This window comes from Columba livia, chromosome 6 (assembly GCF_036013475.1).
Source record: "Columba livia isolate bColLiv1 breed racing homer chromosome 6, bColLiv1.pat.W.v2, whole genome shotgun sequence".
NCBI lineage: Eukaryota > Metazoa > Chordata > Aves > Columbiformes > Columbidae > Columba > Columba livia.
The window spans coordinates 34,026,611-34,046,661 of NC_088607.1; the positions used below are offsets into that span (position 1 = coordinate 34,026,611).

Sequence of the window (20,051 nt, forward strand, 5' to 3'; positions counted from 1 at the left end):
TTTTGTCAGTTTTGTTTTTTTTAATTCAACCACTCCTGGTTTCAATCCAAATGACATGGTTCCCTTCAAGAAACATAGTTTTCAGAGCACGTAAATTCCCATTTTTTACTGTAAAGACTTATGGGCATCGGGGAGTTCTACATGCAAATTTCCACATTCCAAACTCTAACTGATTGCCCTGCCGGGATCTTAAGAGATAATTATTTTCCCTGTGGAGGATTTTTAAATGATATGCCATAATCTGATTTACTGCAAAATGCAGAACCCTTATTCTGCTATTTCTTACGTAGGTAAAATGCCAGTTGCTTTTGCAATGAATTGTCCTTATCTAAGAAAGCAGCAAATCCTGCACAATTAACATACCATTAACAGTAATATAATCTTATCATGTGCATACCACATTCTCTGTTTAGAAAGATCTATCATCATCAATTAACACGCCCTGTTTTACATCGAGGTCAAAAAAACCCTCCAAAACACAGAGAACAAGAAACTTCCATTTTCCTGTAGGGAATTAAAACCCTAACAACTTCAATGCCTATGGAGAAAAATCAATATTTTAGTCAAAATTAGATTTTAGGACTTTCTGGTATCTGATGCAATACTGAAAGTGTAGATTTTCCACTGAAATGCTACACCGGGATGCATAATAATGTATTATATAAAGGTACACTTTTACCCCAGAGAAACAAAGATGCTTGAAGAAGCTATTCATAAATTCTTCTTACAAGCCAGCAATCTTCTTACAAAACCGGTAACACATTAAATCAAATAGAGTGGGATGTGAAACACAGAACTGTAGAAGTTAGAAAAACAGACATTGAAACGGAATGATTTAAGAGAAAACACTGATCTGTGATATTTTCAGAATATCAATCACATTTCCTTGATGAAAGTTCACTTTTCCCCAACTCCTGCATTTACTCAAGAAGCATAAAATGGACTTCTTAAGCTTGTAATTGAACATATTATTAATATTTGTTCTTCACCTTCTATTTCAACTACATATAACATTCAAAGACACAAAAAGGTAAGAATATTTGGGCCACTGTGTAAACCACAGTGTTTTTCAAAGAACTAATGATCTTGAAATTATGCAGCCTCGAGGCTCAAACAGATCAGATTCACATACTCAGTAAAAACTTTGCTCTGAACAGATGTAACCGCAGAAGTTTTCATCCCTCTATAATTCTGAACGTGACAGAGTGAATACACTTTTTATAAGATATTAAGTGCCAAAATTTATCTGTAGCTGTGCTGTTTTTCATGCATTTGTTTAATATAAAAGCTTAAGCTTCTGAATTTATGATAATCAGAATTTGTACCTTGACATTCACATACATGAAAATCAAATCAAGAGGTAATAAGATTTCAAGTTAAAGGCCAACATATGTATTGCTTTCTAAGAGTAAAAATATTCTCAATTTTCCTATCATGTTACACTGTTCATTCAAACAGGTTTAATTTCAGAGCAGCATGTTTCTTCAACTGCAATTTTTACAGCTTTTTAAAATTCACAATCAATACAGATTATTAACAATAACTATGTCAACCACTAAGAAAAAATAAACAAATTAATAGAGTATTTGCCCTAGATTTATCATTTGATCTCCATTTACTACACTAAGCCATGCAAATGGAATGTGAATTCAGACTGAAGGAGCATGACTGAACATCTGTGTTGTGTGACAAACATATAGTGTATGCTCAGTTTACTGTAATGTGAATTAATTGAAAAAGTCATACCTGTGGACACAAAGTCTGTATATGATTAGCTGCCATTTGGACAATTTTCGTTCCATCTTCATTTTTTGACAATGAACAAGCAAGATTAGCAACCTTAAATAAAAAAACAAACAAACAGTTTTGTAAGCAAGTATCCATCAACAGACTCTCAAACTTGCCAAAAACATCTCTGCTATAAAGCCTTCATTATTTTGGGAAAACCATTTGTCAAAGAACATCAGTGAACAAGGAAAAAAGAAAAGAGGAGATTGGGAAAGGGGTGACAGTATTGATAAATCTCATGACCTCTCCCCACTTTAGGTTCAGTACATAATAGCCACAGACTGGTGTCTAGATAACAGCAGGACACTTCAAAGTAAGATCCTAAGGCTGCAGCTTGACTGCGTGTGGCCATGCCTGTTAATGTTTCAGAGCCCTTTAAACCATGTCCAGCTTCTTAATTTTATTTTTAAACTCACTTTTAAGACCTTCAAGATCAAATAGCACTTGTCATGATTTGTGGTAATGAAATACAGAATGATTTATGCCCTGAGATACCCACAGATCATTACTTTAATTAGTGGTACTATTTGCTACTGAAATAGTTCTATCAGTGCAACTTACATGGAAAATGTATAAGGAAACTTGAAATCTATGAAAGAATGAGTCTGTCATCCATTTTTATTTTACTATACACCACAGAGATACAGCTTCCTTTATAGGAAAAGAGCTCTTCTGTGATGCTCCACAGTTCAACAAGTTTGAAGAGAGGAAGGAAGATGATCACTCACTTCAGCTCACTGCAGCTCAATGTCAACAGGCTGTAACAGGCTTGACAAAGGCACAAAAGGGACTGGGATACTGGGATCCAGTACATCTTTTCATCTTACTGAAGTCATATGAGGTCCTTAAGCAACTACACACTTGTTAGTCTTCACTGCCCTCACTGAAGTAGCTGTATTACATATATATCACTCTAATGTGTCCTGGTTTTGTTAAAAAACAAATTTCTCTTTTAGTGAATTTGCCTGTCAGATAAAACCTTCGTATTAGCTGCATTTTCCTGGAGACCCAGATACATGAAATGCGAAGTTATTGATAAGCATGGATGGGCATCTCACAAGAGGGGCAACAAGAAACGGGTGACTAAGAAACTGACCAACTGTGTGTAACATTCCATTCACATGAATACTTCATATAAAAGTGGGAGATCACAAGGATCTCATCCCTTCCTTTTTCCCTTTTGCTTATGGCCGACATTAGGAGAGGACCTTGCTGGTCGTCCCTGCGAACTCAGGCCTAATGACAGACTGAATCCAGCTCCGGCTGGCTGCAGAGTCCAATCCAGGACTTAAGGTGCCGGCTCTGCAGTTGCTCAGACTTCCAAGATTGGTTTTGTATATTTTGTATTATTTTCCCTATTCTTATTAGTAGCATTAGTAAAACATTTTTAATTTTTCCATCTCTCTTCTCTCTGTCCTTCTTCTCCTCCGGATCGCCTGTCCTTAGTGGGAAGGGGGGCGGGGGGGGCGGCAAAAAGAGGAAGTGACAGGGAGAGGAGGTTAACAATACATCTGCCAGGGTTTTATTGTCACCCTGCAAATCAAAACCCTTGACAAATGTTAACGTATATCAACAACTGTCGGAGAAACCGACCTCAGTATCACTGCAAATACCAACACAGATACAAACATAGATAGGCACAGCTAATCCGCAATTATTCAAAACTCATACAATGAGTTCTACAGACCAGCTGCTGCAAAACAAAAGCAAATCTTAATTTATCAACATTTTAGGACACTATTTCTAACAAAGAATAATCGTTCAATGATGACCTATTACTAAAGGCTTTTATTGTTCTTACTTGACTAAAATAATAACAAGGAGTTAGCGCATAGCCAAATTACTTCCTTTTCCTATCCAAAATTAACAAGAGACTAAGACACTTTCAGAAGAGGATGAGGGCTAGAATGCATGGCCTTCTGTGTACACCTGTGCCTACACACAAATACTTCATCAGTCTAGCCTGAGTACTCCAGTACAACTTACTGGTTCTCTACGAGTGTGATGTGTTAACTTGACCACATAAAAAGTAAGGGTAAAGACAAAAGAAACCAAATTTTCATAGATGTATTCTTTTTTATTTGAAGTCAACTCCCATGCATTTCATTTTTTTCCTAATATTTGAGAAAAATATTTTTGATCCTGCGCTTCCCCTCCTGACTCTTCAGCTCTAAGTTACCTACAGATGCTTTGGTATCATCATAATACAACTCCAAAAGACGCTATTATCTCCTTTCCAAAAAAATTAGTTCCTTTTCTTTGTGTTGAAGGTCAGTTTTTTTCCCATATTGGTTACAACAACAAATTCACATTGGTTATGACTATTTTAATTTATTTGCCTCAGTCACTGAGTTGCTTGTGTATCCCAAATGTAACACTGCTTTCATTCACACTCCATTAATATACCATCATATACAAAAAGCATTCTACAAGACTCAGTGCAAACATTATTGATCTATTTTTAAAGAGCTCCCCAATGTCTAAAGCAGTAACATTTCAAAGATTTAAACAAAAAACAAAACCAAAACAAAACAGAAAAACCACACAAAACCACAATAACAAGCCATTCCACCAGGACAAAATAAACTCTGTCAGCAGCTTTTTCTCTTTGCCATGCAGTTCCTCATGTTTTCCAACTTCATTTCACAGGTCCCAGAAAAAACTTTAATTTCTTGGGATGTCCTGCAAATGTGCGATACTTAACTCCTGTTTATTGTTAAGAACAGTTTTAAGATTGAGTTATCTGCTTTAAGCAATATATGTTTTGCCCCCATCTTGATGGGCAAGGCAGACACAGAAACAGCTTAAGACAACTTGTTATCCTGTTTCCCGCTGACCGAAATGCCTTGGTACAAATCCAGTCCTTGACATAGATTGTGTCATAGAATCACAGAATAATAATTTAGGTTGGAAGATGTTTCCAGAGGTCATACAGTCCAAAACCCCTGCTCAAAATATAAGAGTGAACTCTATACCAATCTGTGTCAATGGCTCTGTGTAGCACATCAGCACCTAGGGACAAATTATGTATGTTACCAGATGATGTCAAAGATTAGAAAGGTAAAAAAAGTGTGGCTCTTCTCCAACAAAACATGCTGAGGTTGGGGACAATCTCTTAATCCACAAGTATTCTATTTTATTTTAAGTAAACATACATGAGGGTTTTTAATATATATAGAAAAAAAAAACCTGTTTCTGATCTTACGCTTCTCCTGATTCTTCAGCTCTAAGTATTCCTTGGTGATGGCACAATTCATTACAGTATTCTCAAAACACTAGCAGTAAACTAAGGATATAAGCATTAGGAATTTATGTTAATCCCCTCTGCAACCATAACCATCATTATAACCATCATTATTATTTACATTAGATGTCTTTTAAAAATCAATTAAGAAAGTAGTATTCGGCTACTTTAGAGTAAATATATATTATCTCTCCATATATATATATATACACACACACACACACATATATGTATATCTCGATTTCTGCCGAATATTTTGAATTCATACTACGATGCTATACCAACACTGTATTTCGTCCTTTGCCTTACATTTTGGTTGATACTAGCAAATCTTTTGTTTCCATTAGAGAATGGCTAGAATTTTCTTCTTCTGGCATATTTTGGTGGCATCACTTTTCTACATGTAGTTTAGAAAATTATTTTCTATCATATCAATCTTGGTAGGTGATTAGACTCTCAGTAGGTGATTAGACTAACATCTGTTCCACCCAAAAGACAATCCAGATTCCAATACGTCATTAGCATGGTCTCAAGCATCGGTAACTGTCTCCTGAAGAGACCTCCTTAACACAAACACAATAAATCAAATAAATCAAATGGAAAGAGGCAAAGGGCAGGGAAGCAGGGGCAGGCATGTGATTTTTCCAAGTATAGGGCAGGATATATGAGAACATGAAGTTTCTTTTGAGTAGTCACAGTTCAGAACATACTTTATTTGTAGGAGTTGAGAGCAACTGAATACTTAACTGGGGAATAACATTTTAATTGCAGCATTACAGCAGTCAACATCGCTTTTGATATAACTGAGATACTATATGTGAATTTATTTTAACTGTAAGTCCGCTCTCATCCAACTATAAATGAAAAAAGGTATTCATATATTTTTGGTTCTAATTTTTCAGTATACTGAACTATCTTCTACAAGTTTATTACATGTTCTTAGCTTCTACCACTAGGCTTTATTCATTAAGTCTTGAGAAGCGTTTTCAGGAAAATAACTATTCATACACAAAAATGTCATGGAAAAACTAGGAAGGCCAACAATAAAAAACAGTACTTTTTGAGGAAAAGACTACACTGATGTATGTATGTCTCCTAGTCACTGCTGCAATTTTATATGCATTTATTATTACTATGTGCATTTTTATGAGCTGAATAAAACTTACATACACTAGAATATCTGTTTAGAGTGAAAAAACGTATTCCTGTGAACTGAAAACTTCCCTCCAGAAGGCAAGAATGCAATTTCACGATGTTGCTTGTTGGCTGACCCATTTGCTACCATAAAACTTAATTTCTTTCCAGATCAAGCCAAATAGTAATACTGAGCTATTTATATGCTGCTACCAGAGATTATATGGGGTTTTTTGCATTGTTATAAAATACTTTAGGACACTTCAGGTCAAAAGTTACACTGTTACTTTAATTTTTAGTATTTTTACTTTTGTGGGAATAAAGTTAGAAATTATATTCAACAATGCATTTATTATATTGCTTTCCCTGACCTTTTCAGTTTTCATCTTCCACTTTTCCAAAAAGATGCCTGAATCTGTGTGTTTAAGTACTGTGGGGCACTATAGATCTCTCAGTCATCTTTTGGTTTCTTTTGCACATCTCCCACTTTCTGCAGAACTGAATGACATCGTACTCCATTAATGCCATAATCACTATTGATTCGACAAAATTATGTCTACCTTGTACACTGGAGGCTTAGCACTGCTCCTGTTCAACTGTAACCAGCTGCCCTGTTAACGTAAGAAACCCTTCAGAGTATTATGTAACTTCAAATGTGTTCTGTAATGTTATTTGTCAAGCATGCTCAAGATTCTATTTCCATAATTAATTAAGAAAGGGTATTTGAATACCAACTGACTAGATTGTTCTCTATCCTTTAACCAACATAAGCCTAGACTAACCCACTGCAACCACTTTATTTCAAGTACCACGCGCCCAGACAAGTCCTCGCTCATACATGTTCATTCAAGAGCTTGTTCTGTTAAACTGGACCTCAACCAAAATAAAAACGGGAAATAAATGAAACAAATGCAGTACTCCGATGCAAAGATCCCATCTGTGTAAGGGAGAATTCCACACAGTAATATTTCAGAAATACTTTCCTTGGCTTGATGCACTGCCCCATTAAGGTTTCTCTCACTGCTCTGGGTCACAGTAAACACAGCTGAAGAACAAAGTTACAGATTCCCTCTCTAGACCTCAGTGTGCAGAACCGTGGTTACAACCAAATAAAATATATTATATTTAGATTACATCTGTGCTCTGGACCATTTGCTGAAATGCCAGCAACAGAGGGCTTTCCAGCAGTACCACACAAGTAAGGAAATACAAAGAAAACTACCTCAAAAGGAGAAGGAAACAAGTGAATAAAACTCATTTTATTGCCTTGCCCCTACCTTGTTCTTCATGAAGACAGAAAAAAAATAACAGTAAATGACAAAAAAATATTTTAGTAGTAGACAGAAACGCTGCATGTTATACTAAACCAGGAGAAAGCATGGTTTTCAAAGGAGAAAGTGACTATCCAATTTTATAATGATGTAACCAATAATCAACATTTTGATTTTCCTTATCTCAGCTTGACAACAAACATAGCAAATAAGAAAGCAGTTAGCCATGAAGCAAGAGAAAAGGCCATCAATCGTGCAAAGAACTAGTCAATGCCTTACAGTATCTAAGAACTCACTTCCAGAATATGGAGTCCTTGACAGAACTGGGCACCACACACACAGACATGCTTTAAACAGCTTAGTGAGCTGGGGTCCACCGTCTGGCACCAGCAGGACACAACAAACATCTATCAGCAGTGTGGTCCACTAAGGATCAAGGTGGATCAACCAGTTCTCAAAACAAACACAACATCTCAAACTTCAAACTGTATTTTCCAGTTTTTAAGCAAAATATCATTTTATGAGAAGCAATATTTTGCCTATTCAAACCCCCCATCAACTAATCTTTTTTTATCTTCTTAAGTGTGTCAGTGTAAAATTTCTAAATATCTCCTTTTGAATGAGAAACAAAAACACAGTTCAAGTGCCAGTTCTTAAAAGAGTTCAAAATTGGATACTTTTCATTTTACAAAAACACCTATGCCTTAAGCACACTGTTATGATGCAACACCTGAGTTAGTTTAACATGCTACAGACTTATATTTTTATAAATAATAGGTCCATCATATTAAGCATAAATTAATTTAAAATACATGAAAAACAGAATTCATCTCTGAGAAGTTGCAGAAACAACCACTCAGAAATATAATAATTACTGTACCACAAATGCTTACATGAGGGGGGAAGGACAACCTACCAACAAACCCACAGATAATCAAAGGAAATGAAAGATCAGTGCAACAAAACATACCTTCAGAATTTAATCTATCTCGGGATAAGCCTTTCACAGAACTTTCACCTCCACTGAAAGTACAGCAATTCATTCTACATCTAACATTAATACCAATCACCTTCTTCAGATATTTATTTAGTATACAGCAGTACACATTTCTGGAATAGGTATTTTTTGCATTAAGAAGCAGTTCATCTATATTCTACTTCATTTCCAACTATCATTAACTACTGGAATAGAACTGTAGATGTACATGGTGGTTGTGAACTTATAGTCCAAACCTAGGATGAGAATAATAGAGGAGTCAACAATAACATCTTGAGGGTTAACGACAGCTGAATTAAGTTTGACATGCAGAATGCTAATGCACATTACCTAGGATCATAAATGAACTCTCCAGGAACAAAAGAAACACTTCTCCATAGCAAAAAAGAAACAAGACAGGGAGATACAAACATACACTTACTCTGTAACACAAATTCATTTCACTGTATTACCAGAAGTAAAGTAGCTCACATGGCCATACAAACTTTTAGATTAATTACCATACATCCACCATTAACAGTACCTACTTTATTCTCTGCAGGACACAGTACTGTCTTGCAAATTGTGCATGACAAATTTAAAAAAAAAAAAAAAAAAGTAAAACTGTTTATGCTCTAAAACTTACTACAGAATTCAGCATGTCCCATTTCCCTTAAAAAAATGTCTTGAGACCAAACAAAATTTCATGATAATGAGTTGTCCCTTTGTTCACAAGGCTAATAGCAAAAGGACTTCCTTAGACCCTTATGCCTGAAATCAGTGCAGCAACTTTGTATTACTTTGTATTTCTTTGCAAACTACTCAAGTTCAATGATAGTAGCAACAACCAAAGGACTGCTAAAACATACCAATGTATAAGACAAGATTCTACCTTCACTTACATGTGAAAATCCTAAATACTGTCACTGAAACTGGTTAAGGTTTGCACCAAAAGGTGTCACTGACTTTCCAGAAACACACTGCTTTATGCCCTAGTTATTTAATTTCACCAAATCAGTACCACAAAATAAACACACAAAACCATTCAACCATGGACACCTGCATACAGTTAGTAAACTGGGACATCACAGTACTAAGGCAGTATTTTTAATTATTAAAGGTACAAATTGATTAGTAGTATAATGAAAATCCAAATTAAATTATTGATGGAATAAATAAGTAACAAAAACGGAAAACAGTATGAAGCTGCTTATCTTTTCATACTGCATAACAAGAAGGATCAGACCTGAAACTTCAGGCTTTCTCACTGCCAACCCCGACAAGACTTCTCCTCAAAAGGGAAAAAAAAGTTATATCATAGAAGTAAACTTCCTGATATCCATGTAAAAGTGCAGTGGAAGGTGCTACAGCCCTCCAGAAACCAGGGGGTAGGAGGAAGAAAAAGTGTCATCCAAACTTTTTCAAGATTCAGCTCGTGGCAATATCTGAATCCTAACAGTCTGAAAGGCTCCTCAGACAACGTCCATCTCCCGGTTTAAAATATGAGATTTATTGAAGAAAGCAGACCAGAGCCTAAAGCATCTTAGGTTATACACAACCATGAGCTCCTCCTACCTCACACAAATAAATACATCAAATGACTTTGAAGAATTCTTTTCAAATATTGTTTTTTTCAGAAAGAAAAAGTGTCTCATTTCGGAACTTGCCTTAAGTCTCTCAGTACTATTGGAATCTTTCTCCAGTCTGACCTTTCCTCTCTCCAACCTTTGGGACAGGAGAGCACCACCTGAGTGCTAAATGGCATGCAGTCCTCACAGCACATTTGCACATAAAAAAAAAAAAGATAAATAAATATTTTCAGAAAAACTTTTGGCTTTACACTTTACAATTAACTGGATGACTCATTTTTTCCCCCAGGCTCTCCAACAGTTGAAATATTGACAACTGCTTTTTCCTGGAATTAAAATAAAGGCAAGTAACTCAGAGAAACCCTCATAGAGAAGACGACTTTAATGATTACCACAAAGCAAGGTACAGCCTTTCATACGGCCTCATTCAAGACAGCAAACAATCACAGAACAGATACATAAATTATCTGCCATAAAGAAAAAATGCCTTCATTTCACAGTTACACAGGATACAATCTACCTTCATGTTTCCAGTATTGCTACAAAGATCTTCAGTCTATTTTCGTCCTGCTTCCACTCAACAGGATTTGAAAACATAACACGCAGAGAAGGACACCTTCACCAGGCAATCGCCAAAAGGCTTTAAACATAAGGATAATGCATAACAATTAAGCAAAAATACTGACCAAAACACTAAACTGAAAGCTTTATGTTGCTTAAATGCAGTCTTCACGCAAAAAAAAAGTCAAACATTCTGACTGAAAGAACTGAAAATTTAGCAATCTTGGAAAAAACGTATTTAACACATTGTTTTCTATTGCTGCCTCAGAGACTGGTATTTTAGATTTTAGGCTGCAGAAACACAGGACTTGAAACAACCACCATTGAGCTCGCTGCTTGCAAAAGGTAAACACCACCTTTCAACACCAACGACTTGATGAGGAGGAAAACCACAGATATTACCAGATTTTAGCGGCCTGCCCTGCCCCGGGCCTCGCGCTGCCCGCCCGGTTTTCCCCTCAGCCCCAGCAGTTTGGCCCTCACAGCAGCCCCGGCCGGGGACAGGAGAACCCTCCTTACCGAAGGCGAAATTATGTGCTTGGCAATCAACGTTAAAAGCTCGATAAAGAAATGCTGCAACCCAACTCACCTGCTCTAGGCAGGCAGCCCCACCGGCACCGGCTCCACCACGCCACAAACACAAGGCGGCTGCCGAACCTTCCAGAAAGGGCGGGGCGTTGCTAGGGGCGGGGCTTTGCCGGGGTCCACGTGAGTCCTCCGTCCCGTGGCCGGAAAGCTTAAAAGAGCCTTTACATTGCAAAAGTAGCTTCGTCAAAAGACACTGTTAAACACCCTGATTTCCTACTGTCAGTGGTTTTGTTTTCTTCCCGCTGAATATTAACCATACGAACAGGCAGGAGGTCTGGGTGTGTCCTAACTCTTATTAAAAAAATTCCAATACTTAAGCAAATTGAAATTTTAAATTAAAATTTAAAGCTGTGAACATGCTTAGGAAGCTTTTTATTAAATACTCAAGCCAATTGTGTTTGCAGTAGCTATAAAACAAGCTGTATTTCACTCAGTGAAGTACACACCTATGTATACTAAATAACTAAGTTGTCTGTAAACCAAAATAAATGTTTTACTGCTCCAGTGGTAAAAATCTAATCAGTGCCACAGGCACGCAGTATATTCTTATGGATTACATTATGTCATTACTGCATTACAGTATATTCTTTGGCATTTACTATAGGCCACATTGCAAATATCTTACTAAAATATGCTGAAATTATCTCATTCATTTTTACCCTTTCTTTATGCTCTAAATGAATATCTAAGTTATTTTCCCCAGGTTTATTAGTTTTCCGTCTCCTCTTTGTGAACGGTGTCACGAGCTGTGTTCCTGCAGCTGCTGTGCAAGCCATCTACAGACAGCGATTCCAGTCACACTGGAGCTGGGGGTAGTCTCCTAGCTACTGCAGTTTATATGGGAATAAATGCTGTACTAACATAAAATGTTCCTGTGCCAGTGGAAGTCTCTATTTCATGTTAATTGAGTTTAAAGGTCCATAAAGCATTTTATAAGTAATACTTGACTCATTTTTGCAATGTGATCTCTGGTCTAGGAAAGGTAAAATTGGTCACAAAGGAAAACACTAAAACCGTTTATAAGCCTTGCGACCAAAATGTACATATAAAATCATCCAGATTTCCAAACTGCAGATTGCAATGCCGTCTGAGGCATTGTGTGGGCCCACCCTTAAGTGTGTGCATAGAATTCAAAGCGCTGGATTGTGATCCTGCTAAATTCACTGACAAAGCACCTGTAGAGACTGTATCTCATTTACAGTACGCTGGCCTCGATATAAGGCAACCGAATTCACTGTTCAGCACCATAAAGCAACGCACAGATGAAACAATCCTAACGCAGTGAACATCTGTCCAACAACAACAGAGTAAGAGATGTGGGGCTTACTAACATGTTTCAAAGGAAACAAATCTCTGTGCAAGGAAGTTTAGAATAACTTATAAATTATTCCTAATCAAGGGCTAACAGGGTACATGTTAATTAAGCTGAAACTCCAAATGGAGATCTGAACTTCCCATTGCAAAAGTACATGAGATATGGCTACTACTGTCCCTCTGTCCCTTCACTGGACCGGCTGGGTAAAAACTTCAATTCTGTCCTACTGAGTCTACCGAGGAGGCTCCTGCCGTCTAGCAAGACCAGCCTGTGTATTTCAGAAAAAGAAAGAAAAGAAAGATTTAGAAATTTGTCACGAACTCAGTATTTTGAATTCTAAGCTAACAGTTACTAAAAAGCAATTTAATATAATGATGTTAAAATGTGAGCAATGCCATCTCCTTGGAAGTAACTATCTTACATTATGGCACATTGCTTGAGTTTGTTGTTCAGTTTCTCTTAAAGAGTTTCAGCAGAGAATGAATTACACCAAATGGAAATACCTAGCAGTATGTGCCTTTTGTCTCAGCCAAGCTCTCAAAAAAAAAACCCTACCCAACTTCCTCCTTAAACAAAGATCACTTGCTTTCCCCGTGATGAGAAATTCTAGTCCATGACTTCCCACAGTAGGTTTTCTGGATCATTTCCTTGCCTTTTTTTTTTGTTGTTGCTATTTTTTTGGAGGTGAGTTCAGCAACTATTATTTAAGCTGTTAAGTCTACATTATGCAATGATTTTTTCTACTTTTTGTTTTCTTGCCTCAAATATAGGATATTAGATAGCCTAAGTATTGTGCACAAACTGCATTTCCAAATAAAACTTTTCTCAGTTATTTTAATATATTAAAAGAATTCTCATTACCAAATACAGCCAAAAGCATCACCCTGGCAGTGGGGGGAAAATACTCATTCAAAAGTCATTTGATAGGGGTAAAATAACTAGATTCCTAGAGAAGTGAGTAAATCAAACAAGCAAACATGCTGCCTGATCCTCTAGAAAATAATCTTAAAAATCACAGAATGCAATACGCAGGAGCACTTTCAATTAGATCAGGTTGCTCAAAGCCCCATCCAGCCTGGCCTTGGATATTTCCAGGGATGTGGCACCCACAGCTGCTCTGGGCAGCCTGTTCCAGTGCCTCTCCATGCTCATTGTTAAAAAAAAAAAAAATCTTCCTTACATTTAATCTACATCTACCCTCTTTCCATTTACAGCCATTACCCCTTGTCCTACCACTACAGGCCCTGTTAAAAAACAATTTATCTCCATCTTTTTTATAAGCCCCCTTGAAGTACTGAAAGGCCACAATAAATTCTCTCCGGAGCTTCTCTTCTCCAGGCTGAACACCCCAGCTCTCTCAGCCTGTCCTCCCAGCAGAGCTGTTCCAGCCTCAGATCATTTCTGTGACCTCCCCTAGACCCACTCCAGCAGCTCCACACCTGTCTTGTTCTGGAGGCCCCAGAGCTGGACACAGTGCTCCAGGTGGGGTCTCACCAGAGCAGAGGGACAACTCTCAACCTGATGACCATGCTCCTTTAGATGCAGCCCGGGACACAACTGGCTTTCTCAGCTGCAATCACACACTGCAGGCTTGTAGCTGATTTTTCATCTACCAGTACCCTCAAGTCCTTTTCCACATGGCTGCTTTCAATTAATTCATCTGCCAGTCTGTACTGGTGATTGTCCCAACCCAGGTGCAGGATCTTGCCCTTGGCTTGATGCACTTCACGAGGTTCACATGGGCCCACTTCTTGAGCCTACCAAGGCCTCTCTGGATGGCATCTCCTCCCTCAAGCTTATCAACTGCACCAGCTTTGTGTAATCCACAGACTTGCTGAGTATGCCCTCAGTCCCACTGTCAACATCATTAATGAAGATATTGACCAGTACAGATCCCAGTTCGGGCCCCTGAAGTACACCACTTGTTACTGATCTCCATTTGGACAATAAGTCTTTGACTGAAGTCACCCAGCCCATCTGGATGCAGCCATGCAGCCAATTCCTTATCCACCAAACAGTCCATCCATCAAACTTTTATCTCCCCACTTTAGCAACAAGGATGTTGTATGGGACCATGTCAACATAGACAATATCGGCTGCTGTTCCCGTATTCCCCAACACAGTCACTCCATTGTAGAAGGCCATCAGATTAGTCAGGCACGATTTGCCCTTTGGGAAGCCATGCTGGCTGTCCCTAATCACCTCCCTGTCATCCATATGTCTCTTGAGTTCTCTTAGCCTCTGGAATAACAATGTACAGCAAAACCTCATGTTTTAGGCTACAAATATGTTTTCCAAAAGAGGTGAAATAAATGCAAACCTGTTTATATTCATGCATGCATACATATATATACAAATATATACAAATATATACAAATATATACAAATATATATTTATGCACACACACATGTATATTAGACTTAAAGATATGTTTCTCTGTCCTCAGGAACCTGAGATCCCATTACCCAGTTTTGAGCCAACAGGGGCCAGACTGTTTGACAGGAGGATAGCAGCCTCGAATAGATGCACTTCTGACAATTTGCATATATGGTCACATAGAACAAAGGATATTCAACCGCCTCCACTGCCAGGAACAAACCTCCTCCTTTACCAGATATCACAGCATCCTTGTTCCAAGGAAAAAAAAAAGGCAAACAAAAACACACAACAAACCCTAACAAGTATAGACATTCACAGAGATGTTTGGTACTTAAGAAGCACAAGCTTCAGTAAACTGATGTTAACATTATGATGACCTGTGCCTTTTTTAGCACTTTCAGAATTACTCTGTTATAGGTGACTGGCTCATTACAGATCAGTACGATCAAAACTATGAGACTTTCGGGGATGGGAGATGGAATCACAATTATCACAATTTCTAATATTCTGAGGGACTTCTCTAAATTTGTTTCTGCAGTAATACAAGAAAAAAGTCACTGCCACTGTACTTGTGCCAGCTCTTTACACTATTAGCAAAAATGTTAATCAAGCGTATTATTATGATGATGAGAAGTCCATGCTGAACCAAGGCAATTTCCTTTTTGGAGCTCACATACCTTACAGTACACCCTGCCTCACCATACTGGTGGCTGACATTTCTAGCTGGTGAAATACGCCCCTCAGACATAGTCTGATAAATCTTTGGGTTGTTTATCTTTTGTTCCCTTGCTTCACACTTACGCAATAAAGGCTGCGATTAAGAGGATTAATGAGAATGTCACCATTTATCACCTGAAGCTCAATCAGTAATAGGAAAGTTGGGCCTTATTTGATTAATTATATAAAGGTGCAAAAATTCTCATATTATGAATTCAGAACTTGCAGTGAGGTGCTGGAACTCTCTGAGGCCCAAAATAGCAAGGTTCAAAGTATTAAAGTTTATGCACGCTTGTAAGTACATGCTTGAATATAAGCTAATTTTATTGAATTAATTTTCTTAATTCACTATTTTGACCACATTAGATCTCCATTAAGCATCCATTTACCAGCTGCAATACATCAAGAACAAGTTACCTGTCTTTAAAGGCCTCCTTCCATCTGCCTGGCACCTCTCAATTCCTGCTGCCAGGCTTCTTCTATTAGAATTTAAAGCATTTGTGCATTTTTCCTGTGCTGCCTTTCGTTTTAGAAATAACTCCACACATCCCCACAATTGCTACTACCATCTTTAGGCCTCCCTTTAGCATGTGATCTGCAAACAACCAACAACCAGAGCAACACTTGACAACAGAGGGTTTGTAGTCTGTAACCAGTAAGGCTGCCTGTACTGTTGATTGGCACCTGTCCCATCATCTTGACAAGCAGGTCAGTTTGCTGAAGGAATCTCAGAGCCTTCAGCATAGAAATGAATTCTAGCTGAAATGGGAAAGCAGGGATTCAGACCGAATTCTTGGGCTTACTGGCATTAAATTTGTATTTCAGACATTAAAAGTTCCATGTTTTAAAAAGTTGCAGAAAACAATGATCTGTAAGTAAAATCAGGAAGGGTATTTTTTGATTTTGTAGTTAGATTGGTATTGCTTCTACCTAATCACAGATTTGCTAAAATTAGCAAAGTCAGCAGTTGGATTGCTAAAATGGATCCACTCAGATCTCCGAATTTAACTGAACTGCAGCAACGAAGAACCTACAAGAAATGAACCTCCACTGCCCACACCTCATGGATGTGCCATTAACTAAACCCTGTCTGGACAGGCTGGCTGCACACTAGTCTCTCTTGAAACTCAAAAATCAGGTAAAAACAGGAGAGCACTGAATGGGAATTCTGCAACCCACAAACTAGGGATACATAGAAATTAGTAAACTGAAGGTGGCTTTCCTCTCAAAAAAGTGCATTGTGTTAACTAGTTAAATAAGAGTTTAAAAAAAAGAAGTGTGTGATGAGAGAGGAGAGTTAATTGGTCAAGGATAGACTGATTCGAGAAATTAGTATTGTAATGTAATTAAATCCACTTTCCATTCATAAATATTGATCGTGCTTAAAAGTGCTCCTCTTATTTACCAAAAAAATGTCCCCCCAGTCTGCTGACAGGTACATTTTATTCCCAAAATGCTGACCAATATTCTGCATGCATATCTCTATTGCCAACTGCTTCAAGTTTCATCCTTAGACATCTGCTCTTTCAAGCTGAAAAGCACAGTTAAGTTCTGTGTCCGCAGATGGCATTGTGCAGTGGGGTCCTGCAGCCGAGGGACAGCTGCTTGGTGTGCAAAAATTCTCACATTATGAATGCGGAACTTGCACTAACAGAAGTCAAACTGCAATGCAAAAATAGGGATGATGATATACTCTTCAACTTCAGCTCTTTAATTGCTGTTTTGTCATAGATGTGATTTTGTGATGATACCACTGAAAGTATAATAGGTTAAAGAAGAATAGTAACAGAAGTGCCAGAGAAAACAATGACAAGCCCTAGACTTGTATCTTATGTCTGGGGATGAAATCCCTTAGCACTGCACTGTCTGAAACTAAAAACTACTATGTAACAGGATTCATGTTTCTTATCTTCTGATTATGCTCCTAAAAGGATCATAAAAGATTCTGCTCTGTTCTGATACCCTGAAAGTTAACAAAGATTCTCCAGTAATCTGTCAGTTCGACCTCTACACATGCAGCTGTTGTGGAGTTTTACCACTGACAGGAGCAGTTTTGTTTTTCAATAGATCAGTAAAATCAATACTAAAGAACTAGTAATGAAGCATTAAAATGTTATTTTTATTTACCGTTTATCAGTCTGGGATAAAAATCCACAGAAACGGGTGCAGTGCTCAGAATACTCCATTCCCTATTGTCTTTGAAGCCGGTAGAAAGAAATTAAAATCTTTCGGTTGACAGTACTTTGTATATGCAGTACTTTAATAGGTAAAGCAAAATTCATTAATGAATTGCTAAATTCCATTTTAAACTAATTTGCTATCTGCCCGGAAACTATTTAAGTGTTACTTTGGATGGCGAATATGGGGATTTGTGTTGGTTTTCAGAATGATGGTGAGTTGCTCTCAGAATCCAATTTTCTGGGTCAGTGTATTTACAATTTGACATAGAAAGATGTAGCAAATTACATACAAAATCAGACAAAATGGCAAATAAGAGCTATCATCTTTTATATGTATGTCAATAAAACAGATCAAAGTAGTGAGAATTTTCCCACTGTATTTGAAGGGAAATATTTATTGTTTGTATAGAAAACAGAAAGCAACTTATCACTATTAAGTTGCAGATTCTGTGTGGAAACTGACTTTTGGCAGAGCTGTTTTCCACAGGAGACAGATATAGAAAGCGGTCCTCTGTTTTGCTTGAGAGAAAGGAAGAGTTTTCTTGTAGCATGCTTATTAAGTTACTGTCAATATAGATTAATTTTTATGACCAAATAGTTATTATTATTTCCACTGTACTGGGTTTTGCAAACATTTTGATTAATATGTTTAACCCTGAACATATTTCATTTGTACCTTATGCAGGTTCTTCCACATTATTTGCTGAAATGGCATTGTAATTCTAATAGCATTGAATGAAGAATAATTTTTGTAACTATGTATATATATATATATGTATCTCAAACCTCAATTTCTTTACAGAAAATGCACTGATTGATGACGTTCTAAATAGGAGTTAATTCAGATAAACCGTTATCTGGACGTTCTTCACTGAGTTTAATGGTGACCGATTTTGAGTCAGCTAAATTCACTTATCTGTTTTATTCCAGGCTCCACCATTTATCCAGATGACAGATTCATTCTCTTTTTCTGTCTCCTACAGTTTATCTGTCTCATCTGTTTTCCCAAATCTAGGGTCACAGATATTTCTTCAAGTCTCCAGAGTGCTATTGAAACACGAATGACATAAATGCTACCCTTGAAGAGCTTAATTTCTGTAAAGGATGAGCAATTCCATGAGTTGGGTTCACATTAGTTAAACACATTTCCTGGGTCCAGCTCTTATGTAAATAGGAAAGGCTCTAAACCAACAAACTAAAAATATTATTTATACTTAAATTTAAAATAAAAAAGCTGCCAATCCCAGACTGCCGTCATTGCCACACAACAGCTTGAACAGGTTAGAGTGGCAAAAAGCTATGAACTCTCCAGTGAAGGTGTTTTAAAGGAATTCCTGTATCCTTATTGTTGTGCTTTGCCATCCAGAGACACAGACAACCTCCCCAGGTAAGAGGCCTGGACCCCTATATCCCAAGGAGGGCCTGGACCCACATTATAAGCTGCGAAGCCAACTTCTCCCAACACATTCAGGACATCAGGCTCATCTTTTTAAAAGCTAGTTTTAGAAGCAGCTGCAGTAACAAGAGCCAGCAAGTTACTTTATTCAGGATCTTAATAATTTTTTTTCATGAAGTAAATTAAATTTAAGATTCTGACAGTATTTGTATTTTGTTCCTATGCATCTTGTCTCTTTTTCAAGTAGAAAGTAACAATTTATTTCTCTCTATTTATTTTTATAACTCAAGATTTTTTCTCCTTTACATCTTCTAACTTCATTTTATTATAAAAGAATGATTTCTTAAGGAGAATACACTTTCAGCAGATGTGCTGGATTTACTGCACGGGAAATCTTTACATTAAGTGGCAGACTTGTTTTTTAACAACACTCTGTGTGTCCTGCATGCCTTTGCTGTTCTGTATCAACACATTGCAACACTGATGCATTTAAATGTGTCCTGTCTGTTAATGTCCATTGTTCGCAACAGATTCCACCTCAGAAATCCTCATTCCTAGAAGCCAGCATTGTCATATCGGAACACAGTCAAAACTGCAAACAACAAGGGCAAGAATTCGGCAATAGGCTAAACCCTCAAGCTTATGTATCAGAGTGGTAGATCTGAAGTTATTAGGTCAAACTGCAGAGAGTATGATATATTCACGTACTGAGAGCAGAGATGAAGACGACAAAGTTCACTTCATCATCACATCTACTTCTCCTATTAAATCTCTCAGCCTCTGCCTGGTACAGCTGACCTTTAAACACTGCAGTGGGAGATTTGCATCTGTGCCAAAAGAAAATATAATCAGAGGATTCTTCCCTGCTCCCATCAAATTCCTTTTTTAATCTCAAGTTCACCCAGCCTATCA

General features: G+C 37.5%; 1 protein-coding gene across 8 annotated transcripts in view; it reads right to left on the minus strand.

The window, feature by feature from the left end:
- CTNNA3 (catenin alpha 3) overlaps positions 1-20,051 on the minus strand; it is a 460,135-nt gene that overhangs the window by 150,977 nt on the left and 289,107 nt on the right. For 7 of the 8 annotated variants that reach the window (XM_065067892.1, XM_065067891.1, XM_065067893.1 and 4 more), the window contains one exon: positions 1,747-1,839. In XM_065067892.1, coding sequence (XP_064923964.1) covers positions 1,747-1,839 — 93 coding nt within the window. Of the gene's footprint in view, positions 1-1,746; positions 1,840-11,152; positions 11,241-20,051 lie in introns of those variants that run through there. The other variant, XM_065067898.1, reaches the window with a different exon arrangement.